The sequence below is a fragment of the Botryllus schlosseri genome, chromosome 16 (genome assembly GCF_051294905.1).
Source record: "Botryllus schlosseri isolate E-star chromosome 16, Bs_hap1, whole genome shotgun sequence".
In the NCBI taxonomy this organism is placed as follows: domain Eukaryota; kingdom Metazoa; phylum Chordata; class Ascidiacea; order Stolidobranchia; family Styelidae; genus Botryllus; species Botryllus schlosseri.
In genome coordinates this window covers 13,878,057-13,898,290 of record NC_137251.1, presented here as the reverse complement: position 1 = coordinate 13,898,290, position 20,234 = coordinate 13,878,057, and the positions used below count along the sequence as shown (strand labels likewise).

General features: G+C 40.9%; 4 protein-coding genes across 6 annotated transcripts in view; 2 read left to right on the top strand and 2 right to left on the bottom strand.

Annotated features, from left to right (window-relative positions):
• Positions 1-1,137: 1,137 nt before the first annotated feature.
• On the top strand, positions 1,138-1,608 carry LOC145458725 (cytochrome P450 4F3-like). Its single transcript, XM_080337183.1, has one exon. The coding sequence runs from the start codon at positions 1,138-1,140 to the stop codon at positions 1,606-1,608; it is 471 nt and encodes a 156-aa protein (XP_080193309.1).
• Positions 1,515-3,106, top strand: LOC145458967 (leukotriene-B4 omega-hydroxylase 3-like). The gene is given in 1 exon segment (XM_080337481.1): positions 1,515-3,106. A coding segment is annotated over 1 exon segment (1,050 nt). The 5' UTR covers positions 1,515-1,653; the 3' UTR covers positions 2,704-3,106.
• On the bottom strand, positions 2,722-17,041 carry LOC145458966 (platelet glycoprotein 4-like). The gene is made up of 13 exons (XM_080337480.1): positions 16,823-17,041; positions 13,816-13,988; positions 10,800-10,950; positions 9,548-9,820; positions 8,494-8,588; positions 8,377-8,426; positions 8,230-8,299; positions 7,980-8,167; positions 7,803-7,924; positions 6,679-6,752; positions 5,159-5,254; positions 3,415-3,577; positions 2,722-3,346 (listed from the first exon to the last, which is right to left on the bottom strand). The coding sequence occupies exons 1-13, from the start codon at positions 16,964-16,966 to the stop codon at positions 3,275-3,277; spliced, it is 1,671 nt and encodes a 556-aa protein (XP_080193606.1). The 5' UTR covers positions 16,967-17,041; the 3' UTR covers positions 2,722-3,274.
• A 1,045-nt stretch (positions 17,042-18,086) lies between these two features.
• The window catches only part of LOC145458964 (potassium channel subfamily T member 1-like), a 35,730-nt gene continuing 33,582 nt past the window's right edge, over positions 18,087-20,234 (bottom strand). For all 3 annotated transcript variants that reach the window (XM_080337479.1, XM_080337478.1, XM_080337477.1), the window contains exons 24-25: positions 19,324-19,575; positions 18,087-19,181 (exon numbers count right to left, since the gene is read on the bottom strand). In XM_080337479.1, coding sequence (XP_080193605.1) covers positions 18,935-19,181; positions 19,324-19,575 — 499 coding nt within the window. In that variant the 3' untranslated portion in view covers positions 18,087-18,934. The remainder of the gene's footprint in view (positions 19,182-19,323; positions 19,576-20,234) is intronic.

The following is a 20,234-nucleotide window of genomic DNA, read 5'->3' as shown; positions in this document are numbered from 1 at the left end:
TATTTCTGACGTAATATCACAGGCGTTAGGTAATGCAGTACTTCTACTTTTTGGAACTACCAAAGATGTTTTGTCTTCTTTCACAGCTTACTCAGGGGTCATGTTTTCAGATAACTTTTACGTTACAGTTTTTGACACAAAACTGCTTACTTTTGACTGTTTGACTATTGTGAAGTGGAAAGTTTTGGATTGGTGTTCATCTATTCTGCGAGTTGACAAATTACCATAACAACCTGGCGAAATAGTCCCTGTAACAGGATATATATTCGAAAATTCCTTCATTTGTAGTGGCATCAGTCGTTTTGTGTTGTCACGAGGATTCACCATGTAATTTATGTTCTAATGTAGCTGCCAATAGCTAGCTACACGCGGGTAATAGCTAATCGCGTGTACGGCCCTTGTTCGAATCTGCTTGAAACTATACATAGGCCTACTTTAGTACTTTTCAAAGTTTCCCTTGAAAAACTTTAGAGACGTCTCGGCGTTACTTCTGCTTGAGTATATCTATATCTTCATAATGAGCAATGAACATGCATCGTATCAATTCCGCAACAGGAACCAGTGGGCACGCATTACTATATTGAGTAAGTCGAGGTAAAAATTGAGCACGTTTTGGATCAATCACGCTCTCAACACATCATAAAAATTTACGTAGTTTGTTGAAGAGTTAAAAAGGTGCTGAATTGCGTGATTCATTTTAGTCCTGCATGCGCGCAACTGCACAATTGCAATGGAGTGTCGCGTGTAGTTGTCGGCGAAGTTTGTAGCGTCACCATAGCGAGATTGTGGAGAGAGAGAGAGAGAGAGATATGATATTCTTTTATGCCTGCACCATCGAGATGCTTTGACGACGGAGTTGCGATACGGTGGAGGTGATATTCTGTACAATAGCAAGGAAACGCCAATTCCCACTAATCTGGCAAGTAACTCTGCAATACGCTTTGTTTTTCGCGGAACAGCACCTCATTCCATAGAGGGATAAACTATATACTACCGCATCGAGCCTGCACTATACGTGTACAGTACATCTTACCGATAAATCACTGTGCGGTTTGTCTGGAGTAAGAACAATCGGTTAAGATCATCGTAAAATCGTTAAGCACCATGCTTGATTGTTTTGTAAATTTAAGCGAGTCGATGACTGTTATATTTGCAATACCGGTCATAGGTATTATCATCTGGAAATCTCTGTCTGCGTGGAGGCCTCACATCAAGACTGTGTTTGCCTTGAGAGATATCGATTGCGATCCGCCAAACTGGTTATTCGGGCATTTGCTGAAAATGAGTCCAGACGAAGCAGCCTTTTTGCGCTATTTACCTTCGCTTGATAAATTCCCGAAATGTCAGCCGCTCTGGCTCGGACCATTTTTCGCATATCTCCAAGGTTACCATCCCGATTTCATGAAAACCGTTCTGAGTACCGATGAACCCAAAGATCATTTCGTTTATCGATTCATGCGTCCGTTGGTCGGTGACGGTTTGCTGACAAGTCACGGCGCAAAATGGAAGCGTAACCGACGGCTGTTGACTCAAGCCTTTCATTTCGAAAGCTTGAAAACATATCTCAGATGCACGAACCGGTCGACTACCGAATTGCTCGATATATAGTGCGAGAAAGTTATTACTGCCGATTCAGATTTTCTCGAAGTGGAGATGTTCCGCGACATCAGTCGTATGACGCTAGATAACATACTCCGCTGCATATTATCGAAAGAATCCGGATGTCAAAGAGATGAAAATAACGAATATTTGGACGCTGTAAAATGTCTCACCGAGAATGCGATTACGAGAATGTTAAATCCGTTATATTACGTTGATTTGATATTTTACTTATCCCGTCGGGGGAGAGCGTATAAAAAAGCTTTGGAAACTGCACATAATTACACGGCCAGTATCATTGATCAACGAATACGATCCAATGCCGTGCCCGAGAGATTGAATGTAGAGCTAGATATCTTACTAAAGGCGAAAGACGACCAGAGTAGCGGACTGTCCCGTCAAGAAATATGCGACGAAGTAGACACCTTCGTGTTTGAGGGTCACGATACCGTGTCTAGCGGCATATCGTGGGCTATGTATAATCTAGCTGCGCATCCTGACTATCAAGAAAAGTGCAGAGAGGAGGTGAATCAAATTCTTAACGGCAGGGCAGATGTTTAGTGGGGAGACTTGGCGAAATTCAAATTCCTCACCATGTTCATCAAGGAGAGCATGCGATTGTATCCCCCAGTGTTTAGCATAGCCAGAAGATGCACAAGACCGATGTGGTTTCAAAGGGGATTCGGAAAAGACTTATTTAACGTGTCAGCCGAACTGCCGCGTGGGGCTGCGACAGATTTTTCAAAGACGTTTCCGGAGACCACAAATTTCGCCCTGTACATACAATTTCTGCACTGGAACCCTCACGTCTGGACCAACCCATCAGTATTCGATCCCGAGCGGTTCACTCCCGAAGATGTTGCGAAAAGATCCCCTTACGCCTACCTGCCTTTCTCGGCCGGGCCGCAAAATTGCATCGGGCAGAATTTAGCGATGAACGAAATGAAAATTGTATTGGCGCGAACTCTGTCGGCGTTTCGAATTCATGTGAATGGGAAGCAGCCCAAGCCCGAGAGGGCGCCTGGTGTAATCCTTCGATCGAAAACCGGAATACACCTCAAGCTAGAACGAATTGTCGCTCGGGGTTCTCATCACACTACTTAGTAAGGACAAATGCATAGCTAGCTAAATTGCATATTTATAGCATGCGCAATCACTAAAATGAATGAGCATTGAGCATAAATGTTTCTTAAATCCGCACTAGCACCTTTGCAAACCATTCGAAGCATTCAATACGTTGCTGGCAGAGGGCAAGAAAAAGAATGCATACACCTTATATTTATTCTCGTATAGTTCATGCTGCATATGAACTTGATTTTTATTAATTAGAACACGATATGGTTTTAAGGCCTTCTGTCCCAGCAGGGCTTTGGTTTTGTTGCACAATGAATATAGCAGATGTCAATTTACGGACTGGTGAAAGCGTTCAGGTGCAACTGTTAACAGACAATGGGAATATAGCTTGTTCTTGTCAAACTCTATCCAATGATATGCAGCACAAGGCAAATTCTTTAGGCTGATAAATGGCTTTTGGAGGGATCTTTGTCTAAAAGTATACCGGTCGTGCTTCATAAAGGGTTTCGGCAATATCTGGAAATTGTTTTATTATTAACGATCGTTGGCTTGAAAGCTTCGCGGCCCGTCGGTCGGAAAAGACTTTTAATATCTCATTTGGTCACGCTTTCATCACGAAGGAACCGTTAGTATGTCCGTGGATAGAGCTCTTTCTTCTCGAACTAGATTTTACCTAAATAGAAGGAGAGAAAAGGAGATAACTCATGAAGGAGCATTTATTGACATGCATTGGTTCGTTACGTTTTCATGTTGTTGGTGTTTTTCCGATTCTTCCATATAGAGGTCTACTGTGCTTTGTTTCCGTGATGTATAGTAATAGACGAGACTACACAGAAGCAATGTTCCGCCCGCCAGTAACGCAGCTTGGATGCATATCACTACAATCTCGGACACCACGATTAAACTGCAAAATATCCAGTCGTAATATTAGATTTCACTTGATAACCTAAACTTAATCATCACCAGTGTTTTAATTTGTATTATTCTTCCTATACGTAGCAGGGTGAAATACCGTGTTTACTAGGGATGGTGCGAGCCACTGAAAGGTTCTGGTTCGTGTGAGCGCAAACTTTTTCGAAACTGCGTGAACGAGAACGTGAAACTATGACGTCGCGTGACGTCATATTGCTTATTCCAACGCTGTATTTCCGTAAAGTTATATAATAATGTACAAGTACATGATAACGACGACTCAGGCCATATTATGCCACAATGCTGAAGTTCATGCTGACTTTTTAAGAGTCACCTAATGTTATCAACTAAAACAATAAAATGCCATAAATTCCACAAAATCGCTGTGCCAACTATTTCAACGAGTACTCGGCTAGACCGAAAATATGTATTCATAAGAGTGAAACACCGGTTACTATACTTCCGCCTGATATTGTCTCAAAAAACAAGTTATACAGTATTAATTCCGTTGATGTAATAACTGATTGCTCGACTAAGCACAACTAACTGACTTCTTACATGTAGTCTGCTTCGTTCATGCTATTGTTTGTTGCATGCAAAGCTCACGGCAGAGACTCACTAAAGATTAACAAACGGAAATCTAAATATTCCGAGCAAACTTTCGAGAAAATAATTTTTGAAATTGGCAAGATGCATGTTTAGTGCTGAATTTATTTGCAGCGGGCCAGAGAGTAGACCGAAGTTGAAATGAAAACAATTTCAAACAAAGACGTTATAATGACGTGAGAAATTGTATTAGCCTACATGGTAAAGGTTCACAGTGTAGTACCTACCAAGGTTCGTTTGTGAACGCGAACCTCCAAATTCCAAAGGTTCACACACAGAACGCCAAATACGACTTTCATCGACTTTAATAACTTATTGCAATCAGTTATACATCCCGTTCACCCTACGCAACCTACTCTCGTCGTCGCGATCGTCGACCGCCGTTGCCGAGTTCGTAATAAGTTGTAATAAGTCCATTTAGTTGATGCTTGATTTGAATTTGCTGACGACCGTGGCGCACAAGGCCATAAATGGCGAAAAGCACCACTCGAGAATGTTGGTTTAAAATATGACAAAATGCAGTAAATTAGCAAAATGCAAAATGCAAAATGCAAACTGCAGTAAATTAGCACTGAAGCAACGCTCCGCCGCGTATTGCGGGAGCTGGGCCGGATAGTTGACCTTTTTTTTAGAGAACCATGCACCTGATAATGTGTGTTTTGGGCCCTGAGGGAGAGAGTTGACCTTTTTTTAGTTCACCGACCACGATGTGGGGAAAATTTACCATTTTTTCAGGATTTTTCTCCGGTTTTGCAAGTCTAAAATTTTAAAGAAGTGTCCTCTTTTCAGATTTCCAAAACATGGTAACCCTATTACATGACGATACCACAATCGTAATTAAAGTTCGCCATTTGAGATTGTTAAATTGCTATACGCTGCATCGTAGAAAAGCATCTGATCCAAGACACGACACTTATAAACAGTACCTCTTACCGGGCTCGAAACATGCAGCGTATGTGGTACTGACCCGTATAGTAGATCTGCATCTTTGTCAGAAACAACGTAGGTTCCATTCAGCCAAAATATTGGGAAAACGAACGTCTCGCCGATCAGGTTAGAAGTTCTGAATAATGCAACATTGCAACATCAGCTAGTTCCATATGTATAACTAGGGTTGCATTTAAAACAACCATGTTTAAAACATGGCCCTTGTTTAAAACGTGTTTTGTTATTTTATTTTTAATTTTTTTATTCAGAGCCATGACGTCACGAATCTTTAATTGTGAAGTCACAATGTATTGACATTGACAATCGAAAATCGAAAATATAGGGCCAATGTGGCTCCTTTCACGAAAAAGGATTCCGACCCCTGTCATAAACGTACCAAAAATATCTTTAACCAGGACTACGTCCTTATGCGAAGAATTTTTATGGTCGACGGTCATTATCATGAAAACACTCATTCCGTGCCTATGACCCACATCTACGTGCTATAAGAGTTGAACAGACGACGATTTCGAGGGTTCAATATCGTTTACGTCGACTTTATCGGGTGCAAATCGGGCGTAGGCTCATTCTATATGTTTTTAAAACACTGCTCAAAACATGCTTTAAACAAAGTGTTTTATTGTTTTACTACACTGTGCAAATGAAAATGCAAAAGCCTATACTGGGCCGTTAATGTTCACGTTATTGCCTCAACAAATACCCAGTTTGTTACCACTTTTAGCTAACTCAAGCACTCACTTTTAATGAAGTAGAAAACTGAAAGCCTGTAAGGCAAGGTTGTAATGACTCGAGTCAACGGATTTTTTGGTGACTCGACTTGACTTGAGTCATTTTTTCGAATGCGTGAAATGACTCGATTCAACTCAATCTTTGTATTTACTCGACTTGTACTCAAGTCTGTGTACATGACTCGAACCAAGTCATATGACTCAAGACTAGGTCGGCTAAGACAGACATTACATTGAACTTTGAAGAATAGTAAAGTTACCACATCATTTGTATTTCGCCTATCAGTCCTCATACTTGGAAAATAGGGCCAGAAACTGTTACGACGGAGGAAAATTGCTATAATATAAATGCGAGCCATTCTATATCACTGCAGTAGAGTTGAATAAAATGGGTTGAACCGGATTGAACTGAACAGTAAACATAATGACTTGGACTCGACCCTCTACTAGTTCACTTGGACTCGGACTTGAATCGGCGGTGAATTGAAAATGACTTGACTTGACTCGAGTCAAAACTATAACCGTGAAATTGACTTATGACTCGAAACCTTGTGACTTGGTTCTAACCCTGCTGCAAGGTGATTGAACTTTCATAATCATATTTTGGGTGTGTATTGTACATTTTTCACCGCGACTATATACGTTATTAATATAAAATGCTTGTTACCGGCGATTTGTGCCCGATTTGAGAAAATCGAAATTCATTATGTAAAATAATTTTTCTGAATGAGTAAAAATGCAACTGATATTCGACCAGCTGTTGAGCAAAGCGTACTACCAACTAGTTTTAATATGAAACATATTGACTTACGATACTTTGTCATTCGGCGTTACGTACAAATTGAATTGTAGCTTTTTCTTAGCGCTGACCGCTGCTCCAATACTCTAAGATAAAATAGTAGAGTACGAACAAAGTGAAATATCGCAGGAAGTGGTGCGATCTTCACCTAGATTCTTGGAATATCTAGATATCCCTGCTAGATCCCTTAGGCCAAGATATGCCACAGTCGTAAAATCATAGCGATAGCAATAATTGCCAGATGTATTTTATACCGATCTCAAAACGATAGAGCTTAAGGTTTGAATATATATCCGTTGTTGCCTATACATTAATGACATGGCCGCAGAATGTCTGCGGACGTTTGTATTTCAACTGACTATTGGTCTATTGAGTTAGTAACCTATAGGCCTCAGCCAGGCATGCAGGAGTCACGTCTCGAACACGCTGCCCGTGAGGTCATAGTTTGCGGTCCGCCACCTGATTTGAGATTTCGAAAGAACGCTTAGTAAAGCATTTTAAAATTGATTTCGATTTTTGTTCAAAATAAGCCATTCTTCTGTGCCCAATGTCACTATTCCTCACTGGCTGATACGGCTTAGCCGATGGTAATAGTATTCCATGAAGGAAGAATTAGCTTATATGAATGGGCATTGGGCCTATTGCCTTGACGGGCAATGGTCCGGACACTACCAAGAGCAAAAAGCTTATAAAAAGACTTAGGGTTTCCCCACAAGATCAAGCTATACGAGGAGCGATAGTTTTCAAGCAAATACCGTGCCTGGACAAGTAGTAAACCCCAATATCGAATCGTTAGTCGCTGAACAGTGTTGTCAGGTATCGTGCGCAGTTCATAGTATGAAATAGAATGAAAGTAATGATCATGATATTTGTTTAATAAAGCATTATTTCTTTTGCGATAACTATTCCCATCACCCCTGTTAGAGAGCACAGCTTTTTACCAACATACAGTTTTAGAAACGTGGTTGTTAAACGGTGAGGCCTATTGTATCTTGATATTTAATTCATGCGAAATTTGGAGTGTCCCGTGACTCGTTTTGGGTTGGCGACACCTGGCCGAAGTCTATATGTAAAGAATCGACCTTCAACTGACGCAATTATCCTTATTTGGGTTTTGAAAACTATATCATTCTTACCGGCTCATACGAATACTCGGTGCTGTGAATAGCTTCATCTGGCGGGTCCATTCCCTCCAACAACGACAAGAAGTGGCCGTCTCCGTGAAGAAAATGTGGCGCACTGATATACAGCGGAGCTCCTTGTTTTTGGGGACCAAGTTTTATCGCCAGTCATTCTGAGTTTCAAACTCTTACCAAATGTGCAAGGTCCCATGTATAATCCCCCGTCGTGTATACAATACGGGGAAGTGTCGTTTTCTTTGCAGAAACATCTGTTGTAATCAGAATTGGCCGGTGCTTTGAACATTTCCGGTGGCGGCTTATACTCCCAAACCGGAACTCGTTTTATTGTGGTGTCCCGGACGTATTTTACGTACGTTGATCTGAAACATGTACCGCAAGGTTAGCTACATCTTCCTCTTACTAAATATAACTGTATAGTGACCTGCAAGCACTCGGATAAAGATGATATACCAAATCTTCCCGGGGAGCTAAGGGTGGTCGAACCGTGCCGTCTGCGAGTAATCGAAAACATTTATCACAATAAATGGCAATAATAAGTTCTCGGAATTTCGTAAAAGGCATGTTGTACCTGATCCATTGATCATATTGCACGATTCGCCAAACCAGTACGGTAGTTTTCTAATAAAAACATAATATAGCAAATTACTTGTAAGATAGTTATAGTCACAACATATTTTGTACCTACGTTTTTCCGTCTAGTGTTGTAATCAGATTCGTTAACCAATACTCCGGCTCGCCTGTGTAAGTTTGATAGTCGTGCCAACCTATACTGTTATTGAGCTGAAATGTCGAAAGTCTGGACAATCAAAACTATAACTCTGATCTGACGATTATATAAGAACGAGAATTGCCTTGATCACGCAACATCAGTTATCAGTATAGGGCAATTTTTTGCAACTATTGCAACATTCTTTACAGCTTTCGGCAGCTTCCTTAATCCCCATGAATTATGTAGTATGGTGTTTTAAGCTGTTTGGGGGGTTCTAATATTGCAACTTCTTGCAACTTTTCTCCATTTTATTCATCCAACTTTTTTTAACTTTTTCGATTTTTCATGAAAGTTCTTGCAAGTTTTTTCGATTTTTTATGCAACTAACTTTTTACTAGAAATATTAGGCACTATATGTAAATAGGTCGCGTGATTATTTAACTGTCGTTTAAATTTGGGGTCCTTTCAGATTTGACGTGCATTCAGGTAGCCCGCCGAAAATTATATTTTCTTTCACTGGATCAATATTTTCAGGCCATTGATTTTGTTGAAGTCGCCAACGCTGAGTTTTGCTGTAGTGCCTTGGATACGGATCGATTCGAGTATCTCATATCCTAATAATTTCAACTTTGCAACTTTTCAACAATGCAACTTTTGTGAAAAATAAATGCAACTTTCCACAGATTTGACTGCAACAAAAACTTGCCCTACTTATCAGCTCCAGGGATATACAGAGTTAGATATACCTCAGCGACTTATCCTATCTTCAATTTTTTTAAATTTATTTAATTCTTTACAGTTAAAATCGGCAAGGACAAATAATTAGTATACAATCCAAATAAACTTGGCCAAAATCATTCCGTGGGTCTATGCTGGCCCTAATTTTGTAGTCAATATTATTGTTTGGTAAATGGATAAACTTACCAAAACGATATTCACCAATGCAATGTATTGTGCAATAAATTCAGGATGTAAATTGGAATTGTATTAATAATTTTCGGAATCAAGTATATAAAATACAGAGACTCACGACTTGGAAAAATCCAAACTCGTCCGACAGGGGGAGTATCCCCTCTGCAAGACTTGTATTGCCAAATAGATTGTTGATAATTCCGACGAGCTCGGCGTACAATGGATCCCTCATGCCGAATAGTATCTCTCCCGCTGGGTATTTAAGCAGCAGATTCGAGTCTGTTCTCCTTATCGCCGCATTAATCGCGAGATAAGCGGCCGCCTTGGTAGAAGCGTCTATGTCTGCAGCTTCGGGGAGGGCGAATATATGGTCCAACATTGGTGGGAGTGCCTATACAGGTAAAGAAAAAGAAGGATTACGAATCGCAGTCGGAAAGTAAACTCTTAGCGAATAGGGCGTGTATAGTGTATACACATGAAAAGAGAACCTATTTCAAAATTCAGAAACCCTGTTCCCGAGTGTCGATCGAATATTTCAATGGACTGAACGGTATTCGCTTATTTATGTATTTCAATTTAGAGCCAATTTTAATCAATTATTATCATCAATCGGCTATATCCTTTCTATGTATATATTAACTCGCTATAGAGTTAAGGTTGTTTGGTAACTTCCAGGGATATCTATAGAACTCCATATATCATATCCCTGGTTACTTCCCGGAAGAGACGGCTGTGATTGATTCGAGGTTTGTTTTCAATCTTACTGCCTACGTGCATGCCTTCCATCGTCCCTATTTGTCTTCGTTTCTCCGTACTCATTTGTACTTATTCTAGTTTGTCAAGCAACATTGAGATAAAAATGCTGTGTTTGGTTTTATACTATGGTATAATTCTGAGGTAGGTTATGCTTTCGTGTACCACATTACCGAGAATGGACATTACCGAGAATGATCATCACCGAGAATGATCATCACCGATGATGGACACCACCGATAATGGACATTACTGGGAATGGCCAATGCCAAGAATCTAACTTACTGGGACGGACGTTGTCGAGATTTATACCTGAGAATCGACACCGAATGTGGCAACGCCGTGATGCACATACACATGGCATGTACATATGCATAACATGCCTGCATTGCATATATTGCATTCTCGGTAACGATCATTCTCAGTGGTGTCCATTCTCGGCGATGTCCATTCTCTGTGGTGTCCATTCTCTGTGATGAACATAACCATTCTTGGTAATGTCCGTTCTCAGTAATGGCATTCTTGGTGATGGTTTTCTCGGTATTGACCGGAAACCGTACAAAGTAGATATTAGCTCGACTACCCGACCCTACGTCTATGTATGATTTTTCACACACCAAAGCGAAAAAGTTCATGGTTGTTATCACGTCGTCTTCGGCTGAGCCGACACTCAAGTCAGGTCGGTAGAAGAAGTTGAATGTTTGTCGGAATGCTATCTCCTTCGGCGAAGTGTCCAGGGGCTGCAGCCCGTCTTTCTTTATTGTTACTCTGAATTCGATGGCATAGATCGTGAATATATTGCATTCTTGTCTTTGTATAATTTAAACAGCACATATCAGCACTGAAGGCTACAGTCCGCATACAGTACAGAGGCCGACAACTATTCGAAGGAATTGACATGAGAAGCGAATCATTCATCTCCAAAGGCATATGTCGGGGGCGGGCAACTTCTCCAGTCGGAGGGCCGGATATGGAATAATGAAGTAGGCCTACTTGGCGGGCCGGAATCCTAAATACATACATTAATCGCGGATTTATCCACCTATACAAGGAATAAGTCGTATTTAATGTAAACATTAAGTTTAGCATATAAACCAAAAACAGTATTCAATGAATTTATTAACGTAATTTACTTCAATAACCGTTGAGGTCAATGAGACATCTGTGGTCGATCAAAGTTTTCAACAAGTTCTTTGAACTCTGGCTGTATGTCGGACGCATAAACCCTTAGTAAAGACTGCACGTGAACATCAGTTAGATTGGAACGCGGCTTTGACTTGTTTATGTTCATTGTCTAAAAATTTTGCTTGATAGTGACCCGCGGGCCACATTATCATGTAATACCGTAAAGTGTCTGCGGGACGTATGTTGCCCGCCTGCTGCATATGCCATCCACAGCAGTAGCGGGCCACTCATATCATGCAGTATAAATCCACGCATGTTAGTGGAAATGACATATCTGTGAAGTCGTGGTCAACTCACAGCATTTTCAAAAAGTGCAATGAAATAGGCGCGGCAGAATATATACCAAGTAATATTCCCTAATGTGATATAGAGCTACATTATATTCTTTGCTGTCGCATAAAAAGCAGGGCATGGTATGGTATGGTATGGAACGATAATTTTCCATACTCCATACTTGCCTTACTCTCTCCATACCATACTTGCAATTTTCCATACCATACCAACATTGTTCCATACCATACTTGATACATATTCCATACTTTCAAATACTTCAATATCATAAGTATAGTAGTATAGTACCTTTTATAGCACCTATATTATTGATATTTCGGATGTCATTATTGCTTAAACTGGCCATGGTGAGAATCTAATTCCTGGTAATATTTTTACAGAGTCTGTTTTGGTGAGGTTTAGTTCACGGTGGTGAGGTGCCGTGTACGTCTACTCCACAGCTTCCTCGAGCAAAATGAGATAGTGAGCAGATTGTTATCTAGGACTGTCCATAAAATGGAACTGGCAACATACGGCCGGCAACAAGATTTTTTCCGGCCCGCGGACAGTTTCCCGTCTTACATAATAATGTGGCCCGCGGCCCCAGTCTGTCAAAATTCCCCCCTACCTGCCTAAACGTCAAATTTTAGTGACTGTATGTTATTATATAGGTGTGCGCACTGTGCAGCGTGCGAGAGTGGAGCTTACGCGTAAGTTCGTCGAAGCGAGAAGACTTGCATTATCGGCATTTACGATGTGCTGAACCCTAATGAATTGATTCTTGGTAAATTTTGGGTACCGGGCTTATCAAACGCTTTGAAATCTTAATTAAGGATTGCACCGTGAGTTATTTGATCACACAGAAGCAGACACGGCGGCGCCTGTATGAAAGTGCTATTCTCAAATCAACATTGTATAGTCATTATCGGCGAAAATAGGCTTTGAAGTGACATTGCTGTCGATAAAATACATTCATTAAATACGATTTATTCCTTGTATACATGGGCGAATAATTTCTCCTTTCAGCAATCCGGCCCGCCAAGTACCTGATTTTCCTATTTCCGGCCCGCCGACTGGAGAAGTTGCCCGCCCCTGTTCCATAAGGATATCATCTCATTTCCGGTACATTGGCATGAGGCACATGTAAGTTTAAAGTAAATACTCCCAAAATAATTTATAATATAGGCGCACCCATAAAATATCCCAGCTGCAGGCGATCAATACTGCAGCGATCTGCGTGATTATTAGTACAGTATTTGGTTGGCGTTAGCGTGGCGAGAATTCCAAACTATATCTACCCCACTCCCTGATCTATAATCCTAATGCGAGATCGTTGGTGACCAATAAGATATCTCGGTATGTAAATAGTATAGATGTGCGGACAATGTTTCGGAAGAAATGTAATTATCAATCACATTGAGCATTTAGTTCGTTGCATCATGATTGCTTGTAAGCTGTCGTCACTCAAGGAATGAGGTAGTTGGAGTAGCCTACATTACCAATTATTGCGTCACATGATAGACTATGCCCGGAGACGTCGTGTCTAGACTCGAGACAATATCTGATCAACATTACTGTTGTCATTATTACATCACAAAATCATGTCATTCCAAGTGCTCCTAAAACCGTTGCACAAGCGTGTATTTGTTCCTACACAGCGTTCAATAGTTCACGTTCACACATAAGAAAAGCGATCGTATACCGTGAACAACGAACAACGTACGCTTCATGAAGCTTGCACAGATCACGATAAAATATATAAAACACCAAAGTATGGAAGTATGGAAATGTCGTTCCATACCATACATTAAAATCTTCCATTCCATACCATACTTGCATTGTTCCGTATTCCATACCCAAATATCGATCCAGACCATACCATACCATACCATGCCCTGATAAAAAGTAGGCTACACATTTGAACTTCCTACATCATATCATACTGTGACGCCATAATTAGTTATACTTGATTACTCGCCTCGACTATAACACTTATAGCCACAAAGATATAATTCTTCTATATTTCCATACAACTGAGAGCAACAGAATCTTTTCATATTTTTATAACGCAAATTGTACCACGACTATAAAAAGAGAACCATTTTGATCTATACAGTTACACTTTGACTGTATCTCTCATGATATTGTCGGATAGCTGGAATACTGCATTTGGATCACCTGTATACGTAAGGACCTTTACGCTCCAGAATTGGCTTCACAAATGTATCTCGCGATTGCGAGGCGAATTCCTCGGCGTTTGTGATGTTCATCATGAAAAATCCAACATCTACAACCTGAGTAGGCTCCACCCATTCCGGGTAGAGCAATGTGCCCTCGTGTAACTGTGATTGCTGAAACAAAATCCGGTTACATACTGAAATGGTAAACAAACTCTATCGTGGCTAGGCCAGGGTTGCCATACGTCCGGAATTTCCCGGACATGTCCGGAATTTCACTTATAAAATTGCGTCCGGGAGGAATTTCTAAAATATGCCTAAATGTCCGGAATTTTGAAGGCGTGAAGTAAGCTTATAATATTTTCGTAAATTAACATAAGCAATATTATTTTTGGGCAGATTTATGGTACAAGAAATTTTTCTTCGCGCTGCGCACGATTAAGTATCACGTATATTGGTTTTAATATGGCTGGGGACTACCACCCTCGCAAAAACTGCGATCAAAAATAAATAAAAACATTCATCATTTACAAAAGTAAGTCTAAATGAAATCGCAATTATAATATAACGGTATATTCAATATTCATAGAGTCGGTTTAGGTCGTTTCGATGCTTTCATTCAAAGAGAGTGGTTCTAAACCTGGGAGTAGTTTATATTTATTCAGTTCGGTTTATTTAGCAATTTTATCAGTTCAATACAGCACAAAAAAATGCGATGCAATGAAAAGATAGGAAGGTGTCGAATTAGGAATCGGACACATTCTGGGGTTCGCGAAGATGTGGAACGTAATCAGCTTCCAAAATAGGCCGTGATTAAGTCTTGGCAAATGTGCTGACCGTTAAATAGTAATTAGCTAATCAAATTTTTAGCAGCGCAGCGGAAAAATTTCAAATTGGAGATGGAGTCGCGACCTTAAAAGGTTGGAAACCGCCGGATCTGCGGTGTTTAGATAGCTCAGTGCCCAGTGGCGCAGTGCGCACCGGCATTCGGCTGATAAATAATCTTATCGGTGTGACATGAACATTACTTGACAACGTACAATTACGCTTCGTGCATTTTCGAAGCCATCATCCGGGGCCTAGGCCCCGCATCATCCTACACCAGCTCTACCGCTAACTCTGATCATGTGGGCGGAGAGAGGATCAAAATTATATAGTAATATTTGGCAGAACCAATATACTATTGACGTAATTCATTCTAATCATTCAACGACCAGATACATATAGAAAGCCCCCAGACGTTGCATCGATAAACCTACGGTGCGCCCAAATCAGCGTTTATTTGGGCGGGAGGGGCCGGACTGAAAAAATGTGGATTCGGCCCTGGCTGCAACACACAACCACATACTCCTGAACCGGGTCGTGACTACCTCTAGTCCAGGGGCGGGCAACATACGGCCCGCGGGCCGGATCCGGCCGGCGATGGGATTTTGTGCGGCCCACCGACAGTTTTCGGTCTTACGTGATGATGAGCCCACGTCGCCGTCTACAGGCATTTAGGCGCAAACATTTTCGAGCATGAACATTAGCAAGACAAAGCGACGTTCTAATACAACTGATGTTCACCGCATTGACGTAGCCAGGGACCATGCCATTCCCAAATTTTTCGAATATTCGTGATATTTATAAATAGTGGAATATTTTCGGGCAGATGGATCCAAACTAAAAAAAAATCGCGCGCTTCGAGTGATTTAGTGTTTCTCCGTACGTGTCTTGATTATGATATATATAGATATACAGTTATACACTATAGAATGGGATAGCCCGGGAGTTTTCAACAAAGTAATAATTAAGAATGAATCCGCCCGGAGTGAATAATCTGCGATAAGCTCATGAATGTATATTTTTTGCCATGATCAATGTTCAAAATTATAATTATACATGCGCTAAATTTTCAAAGAAATCACTTGCTCATACACTCACCAATATCATTGATCAAATTCATTCATTTATGCAAAAACTTTTCGCGCTCCACGCGACTAGAAACCAAATATACTCTGATTTTTGATCACATTCATATCACCGATTTGGATTCGCCCGTGAATCGGTCGCCAAATTCAGACATAGTTCGCAACTGCAGGAATGTGTGCGTCTGTGAATTGTATGTACAAAGGGTAGTGCAGGGTGGACGGATCTGTAGCGCGTTTTCAGGGGGTTCCCCTAAACTCATAGCAAAATTCAGGAATCCGGCCCGCCTCGTATTCATGTTTCCTTATCCGGCCCGCCGGCTGGAGAAGTTGCCCGCCCCTACTCTAGTCGATAGACAAACCTTTGCTGGTGTGACGTCATATTGATCGACAATGCACTCACACCTCAGTTTTAAATCCGCTAGTGGGCGCTAAAGAGCGTCCGGAATTTGTGCCACCAAAATATGGTAACCCTAGGCTAGGGTTGCATTCAAATCGAACGGCGTTTCATAACGCTTTGTTTAATTTGTCCAATTATGCCATAATTGTGTAAATACGTCCGAAGAAACATGTAGTATGAGCATACAGACGATTTGAACCCATAACTGTCGACGTATACGATGTAGGGTCGCTCGACCCCGCGAAATCGTTGTCGGCTCAACAGTTTTTGCAAGTAGATATCGATCATTGATACGGAATGGGTGTTATGATGATGATGACCGCCGCCGTAAAAATGTTGCATAACGATGCGGTCTTGGTTAAAGATAATTTTGGTCTGTTTATGACAGTGACCGGAAGCCCTTTTCGTCGGAGCCATATTTACCCTACATTTTCAATTGTCAATGCATATCCGCTGTGATGTCACAATTAAATATTCGTGACGTCATATATAAAAAATTAAACATATTTGTTTTAAAATGATTTTTGTTTTAAATGCAACCCTAATCGTGGCACATGCTGTCATGCTCTCACAATCAAATTTAAATGATGTAATCGCAATCTAATATGGTTGTGAAAATTGTGAAAAAAACAAATAATTAAAATAATATTCAGGATAAAAATGTGGTAAGATGATCGATATTTTGAATTCATGGCACTTACCTCCTTAATTATGGACACATAAATTGCTTTGTAGATGCTATAAAGAAATGCACCAAATACAATCAAAGAGACCGACGTGACTCCAAAGCATTTCATCCGCCATCTGTTTGATTTACCTCCGCAACAACACGGGCAGAATGCCATTGTAATTTGGCTACATGGTACTTTGAGTAAAATAGAGTTTCCTGTAAACTAACGAAAAAATACCTTTGTGCAGAGTTGTAACCAAGTCACAAGGTTCTGCGTCGCAAGTCAATCTTGCTCGTATAGTTTCCAGTAGAAAAAACTTGAGTCAGAGTAATAGGGCCGAGACTCGAGTCTGAGTCCAGGGCATAGTGTTCACTGCTCGTTATCGAGTTCAAGATGGGTTCAACTCACTTTTTGAAACACTTGGAGGATATTGAAGGCCTCACATCCTTGATATACTCGTTTTCTCACCAAAAATGTTTATTCAAACAGTTAAAATAGCTCCTCGGTTCTGATGTACGAGACTTGAATTAAGTCATATGACTTGGTGGAGTAATGCACAATATTTCGAGTACAAGCCGAGACAATATGCAAAGTAAGTGACGTAGAGCCATTAGAATTAGACTATAAACCCTGGAATTTACTGGCACGGTCATAGGCCTATGGTGAGGCACTGTTTTGATGTGCGTCGAATGACGCCAGAATATCGGTTAGGTAAGTAGCGTAAGGATAGCCTACCTTCACCGAACTTCAGTATTAAACCGTAAGCTGCATTGATAAATACAGCCATGATGTAAAAGTTGAGTTTTCATTCCGTGAAATACTTTCCGGGTACACACTACTCACAATGTTTGACGTCAGATCGCGCAATAAGCTTTGGTTTGACATGAGCGAGCCACGTCGGGGCCCTCTGAATCTCACTGGATAAATGACACCCGCCGTAACTTATCTTACATTTTATATTAGATTATATAGAAAATGCCGCTATCGAACTAATTTTTATGCCGAAACTACGCAGGTTAGTAACTCTCAACTGAACGAGTTTGTGTATTCCATCTTCCAGTTAAGAAGCGGTTCTTTAGAATATAAATAGGAACTAACAGTACCATATCGCGAAGGCAGAAACTTCTGCGCCGAGTCGTGCAATTGATATTACAGTCGAGTCTGATCAGCATTACACAATACTCATATTACAAGTTAACGTAGTAACGAAGTATTTTCGGCTTTGGTCGCATCCTTGCGACCGATAGTCACTTACAGCTGTAGCACGACAGAACGTAACTCAATACGCGGCATAAAGATTATGCTGTCACTGTATTTTGATGCGTTGACGTCGGTATCTCGAGTGCTAGTCGCTCTTTGTTTACTCTTTGAGTTGAGGTAGTTTGATGAATTAATATTGACAGCAATTTGTCGGTTCATAATGGCATGTTAAACCTACCAACCATAAAACTCGTTATTGTCCTACAAGTAGCCTAAGACCCACCCTGCGCTACTGACACCATGCAATCGCACGCTGCATCCGAACATCAACTACATAGTTCTAACTTGGAGTGGTGCCCTTCAACAATTTATAACTGTATGGTTCGAATTTAAAGAGTGCAGCGTGCGTCAAAGCGTCATATATATTCTAATTATAGTGCCTTCCACATCGAAAAATTGAGCCAACAATCTCGCAATTTAAGCGAATACAAATCACTCCACCCGAGTCTATTTATCCTCGGCGGTGACAACGGGTAAATTGTAATAACAAATTGCAATGCAGCTTTATAATCGCGGTTCAGTTTCTAGTGAAAAACAATCATTCTACAAGACGGAGACAAAATATGTATATATCTATATATATTTACTGCTACTCTGCTACGTTATGTGCAAAGTGTCACAGTGCAATGTCCGAAGCGGTTTATAATTCATAAAGGCACCATTGTCGCGTTGACTAGACTTGAAAATTCATTAGTCGGTAGATACTAATTCATTCATCAGGTATGCGATTGCAATAACTACATTTTGGATGCAACAACAGTACTAATAATTCAGTGCATCGGTGAAACAAAACGCCTCAACATAGTTCAAACATGTCGCATAAACGGCCTTATGCAACGCTGTATTTGATCATCAAGTCCTCGCTAAAGGGGATGAGCAAATTTACACTGCAGGCGGAGTTTTAGATGATTGCGAGCCTGTCGCGTCGTTCGCCGTGATTGACTCGCACGCAGCCCTTGATTCGGGAGATCGAGGGCTAGAAGTCTGTCCGGGAGATGACGTGCTTGGCGTGTCCGAATCCAAAATGACTGAAGCGTTTTCATTGGTCTCGTCGATGGACGTCATACCGGCGGTTTCGAACATAGGCTCGCTACCTGATCTGTTCTTGCATTCGGGCTCAATGATGTATCTAAAATTAAAATATCTAGCAATCGACTGACATAATTTTATATTATTCCGAAATCGATTATGAACATCGAAGCACAATGAACACAAAAACAAAAACAATCTGCCAGTAGGCCTATATTATATTTCGAATTCGCGCTACTTACAGTATATCACCTCTTTTTACTCGGATATCAGGCTGAGGATTCAAAATCACGAATCCGAAGCTTGGATTCGCCTTGCCATCCAAATGGCGGGAATATCGCAATTGATTCGGATTGTCCTGAATGCCGAGAGCCGCCATTCTATCTTCGATTGTGCGATCCAACTTTTCCCGTTCGGTCATGCTGTGCTGCATCATTTGGAGCCGGCGCACACTTACGTTACTGCTAGTCTTTCGATTCGCTTTCAGCTGAAGTCTTTGAAAGAAAAGAAAATATACATTACACAGAGCACCTGACATACACTATAATACGTGTGTGTGTTAGGTCGGAGCATGCACCGGGGCCCGGATTGGAAATCCGGACGGATTATCTCATTTTGGGCCGGATCCGGATCTGTACTTTTTCTGATACGGCCGGAGTCGGATCGGAGCCGGATCAGTACTTTTTACTAAGAATAGGACAGCCTTACCCTCTTTAACCCTCGAATCAATATTTAAAGTGAAACGTTCGTGGAAATAAAGCACAAGCTAAGCCCATGTTGACATAATTACTTCAGAGAAGGGTTGGGTTTGATCTTTGAGGTTTGAGGTCCTCTTTGCATTGTTTCAAACAATATTCAATATCATCCTGTGAGTAGATAAATATTCTCGGACTTTTTCGGACCAGATCACGGTTATTTCTAGAATTGCGTCTAGGAGTCGGACCAGAGCTCCAAATAAACAATTGTCGATCTGCTCCGCACTAGTGTGCGTATGCATGAGGTGACTTGCAAAAACAGAAGCAATTTGAAACGATATAGAATCTCATTGTAAGCGGGATGAATAGTCGCATTTTAGCGAGCCCATCTCCTCTTATTGATCCAATTGATTCCTTGGTTTTCTAAAGAACTTGAATGCGATTTTTTTCAAGGTAGG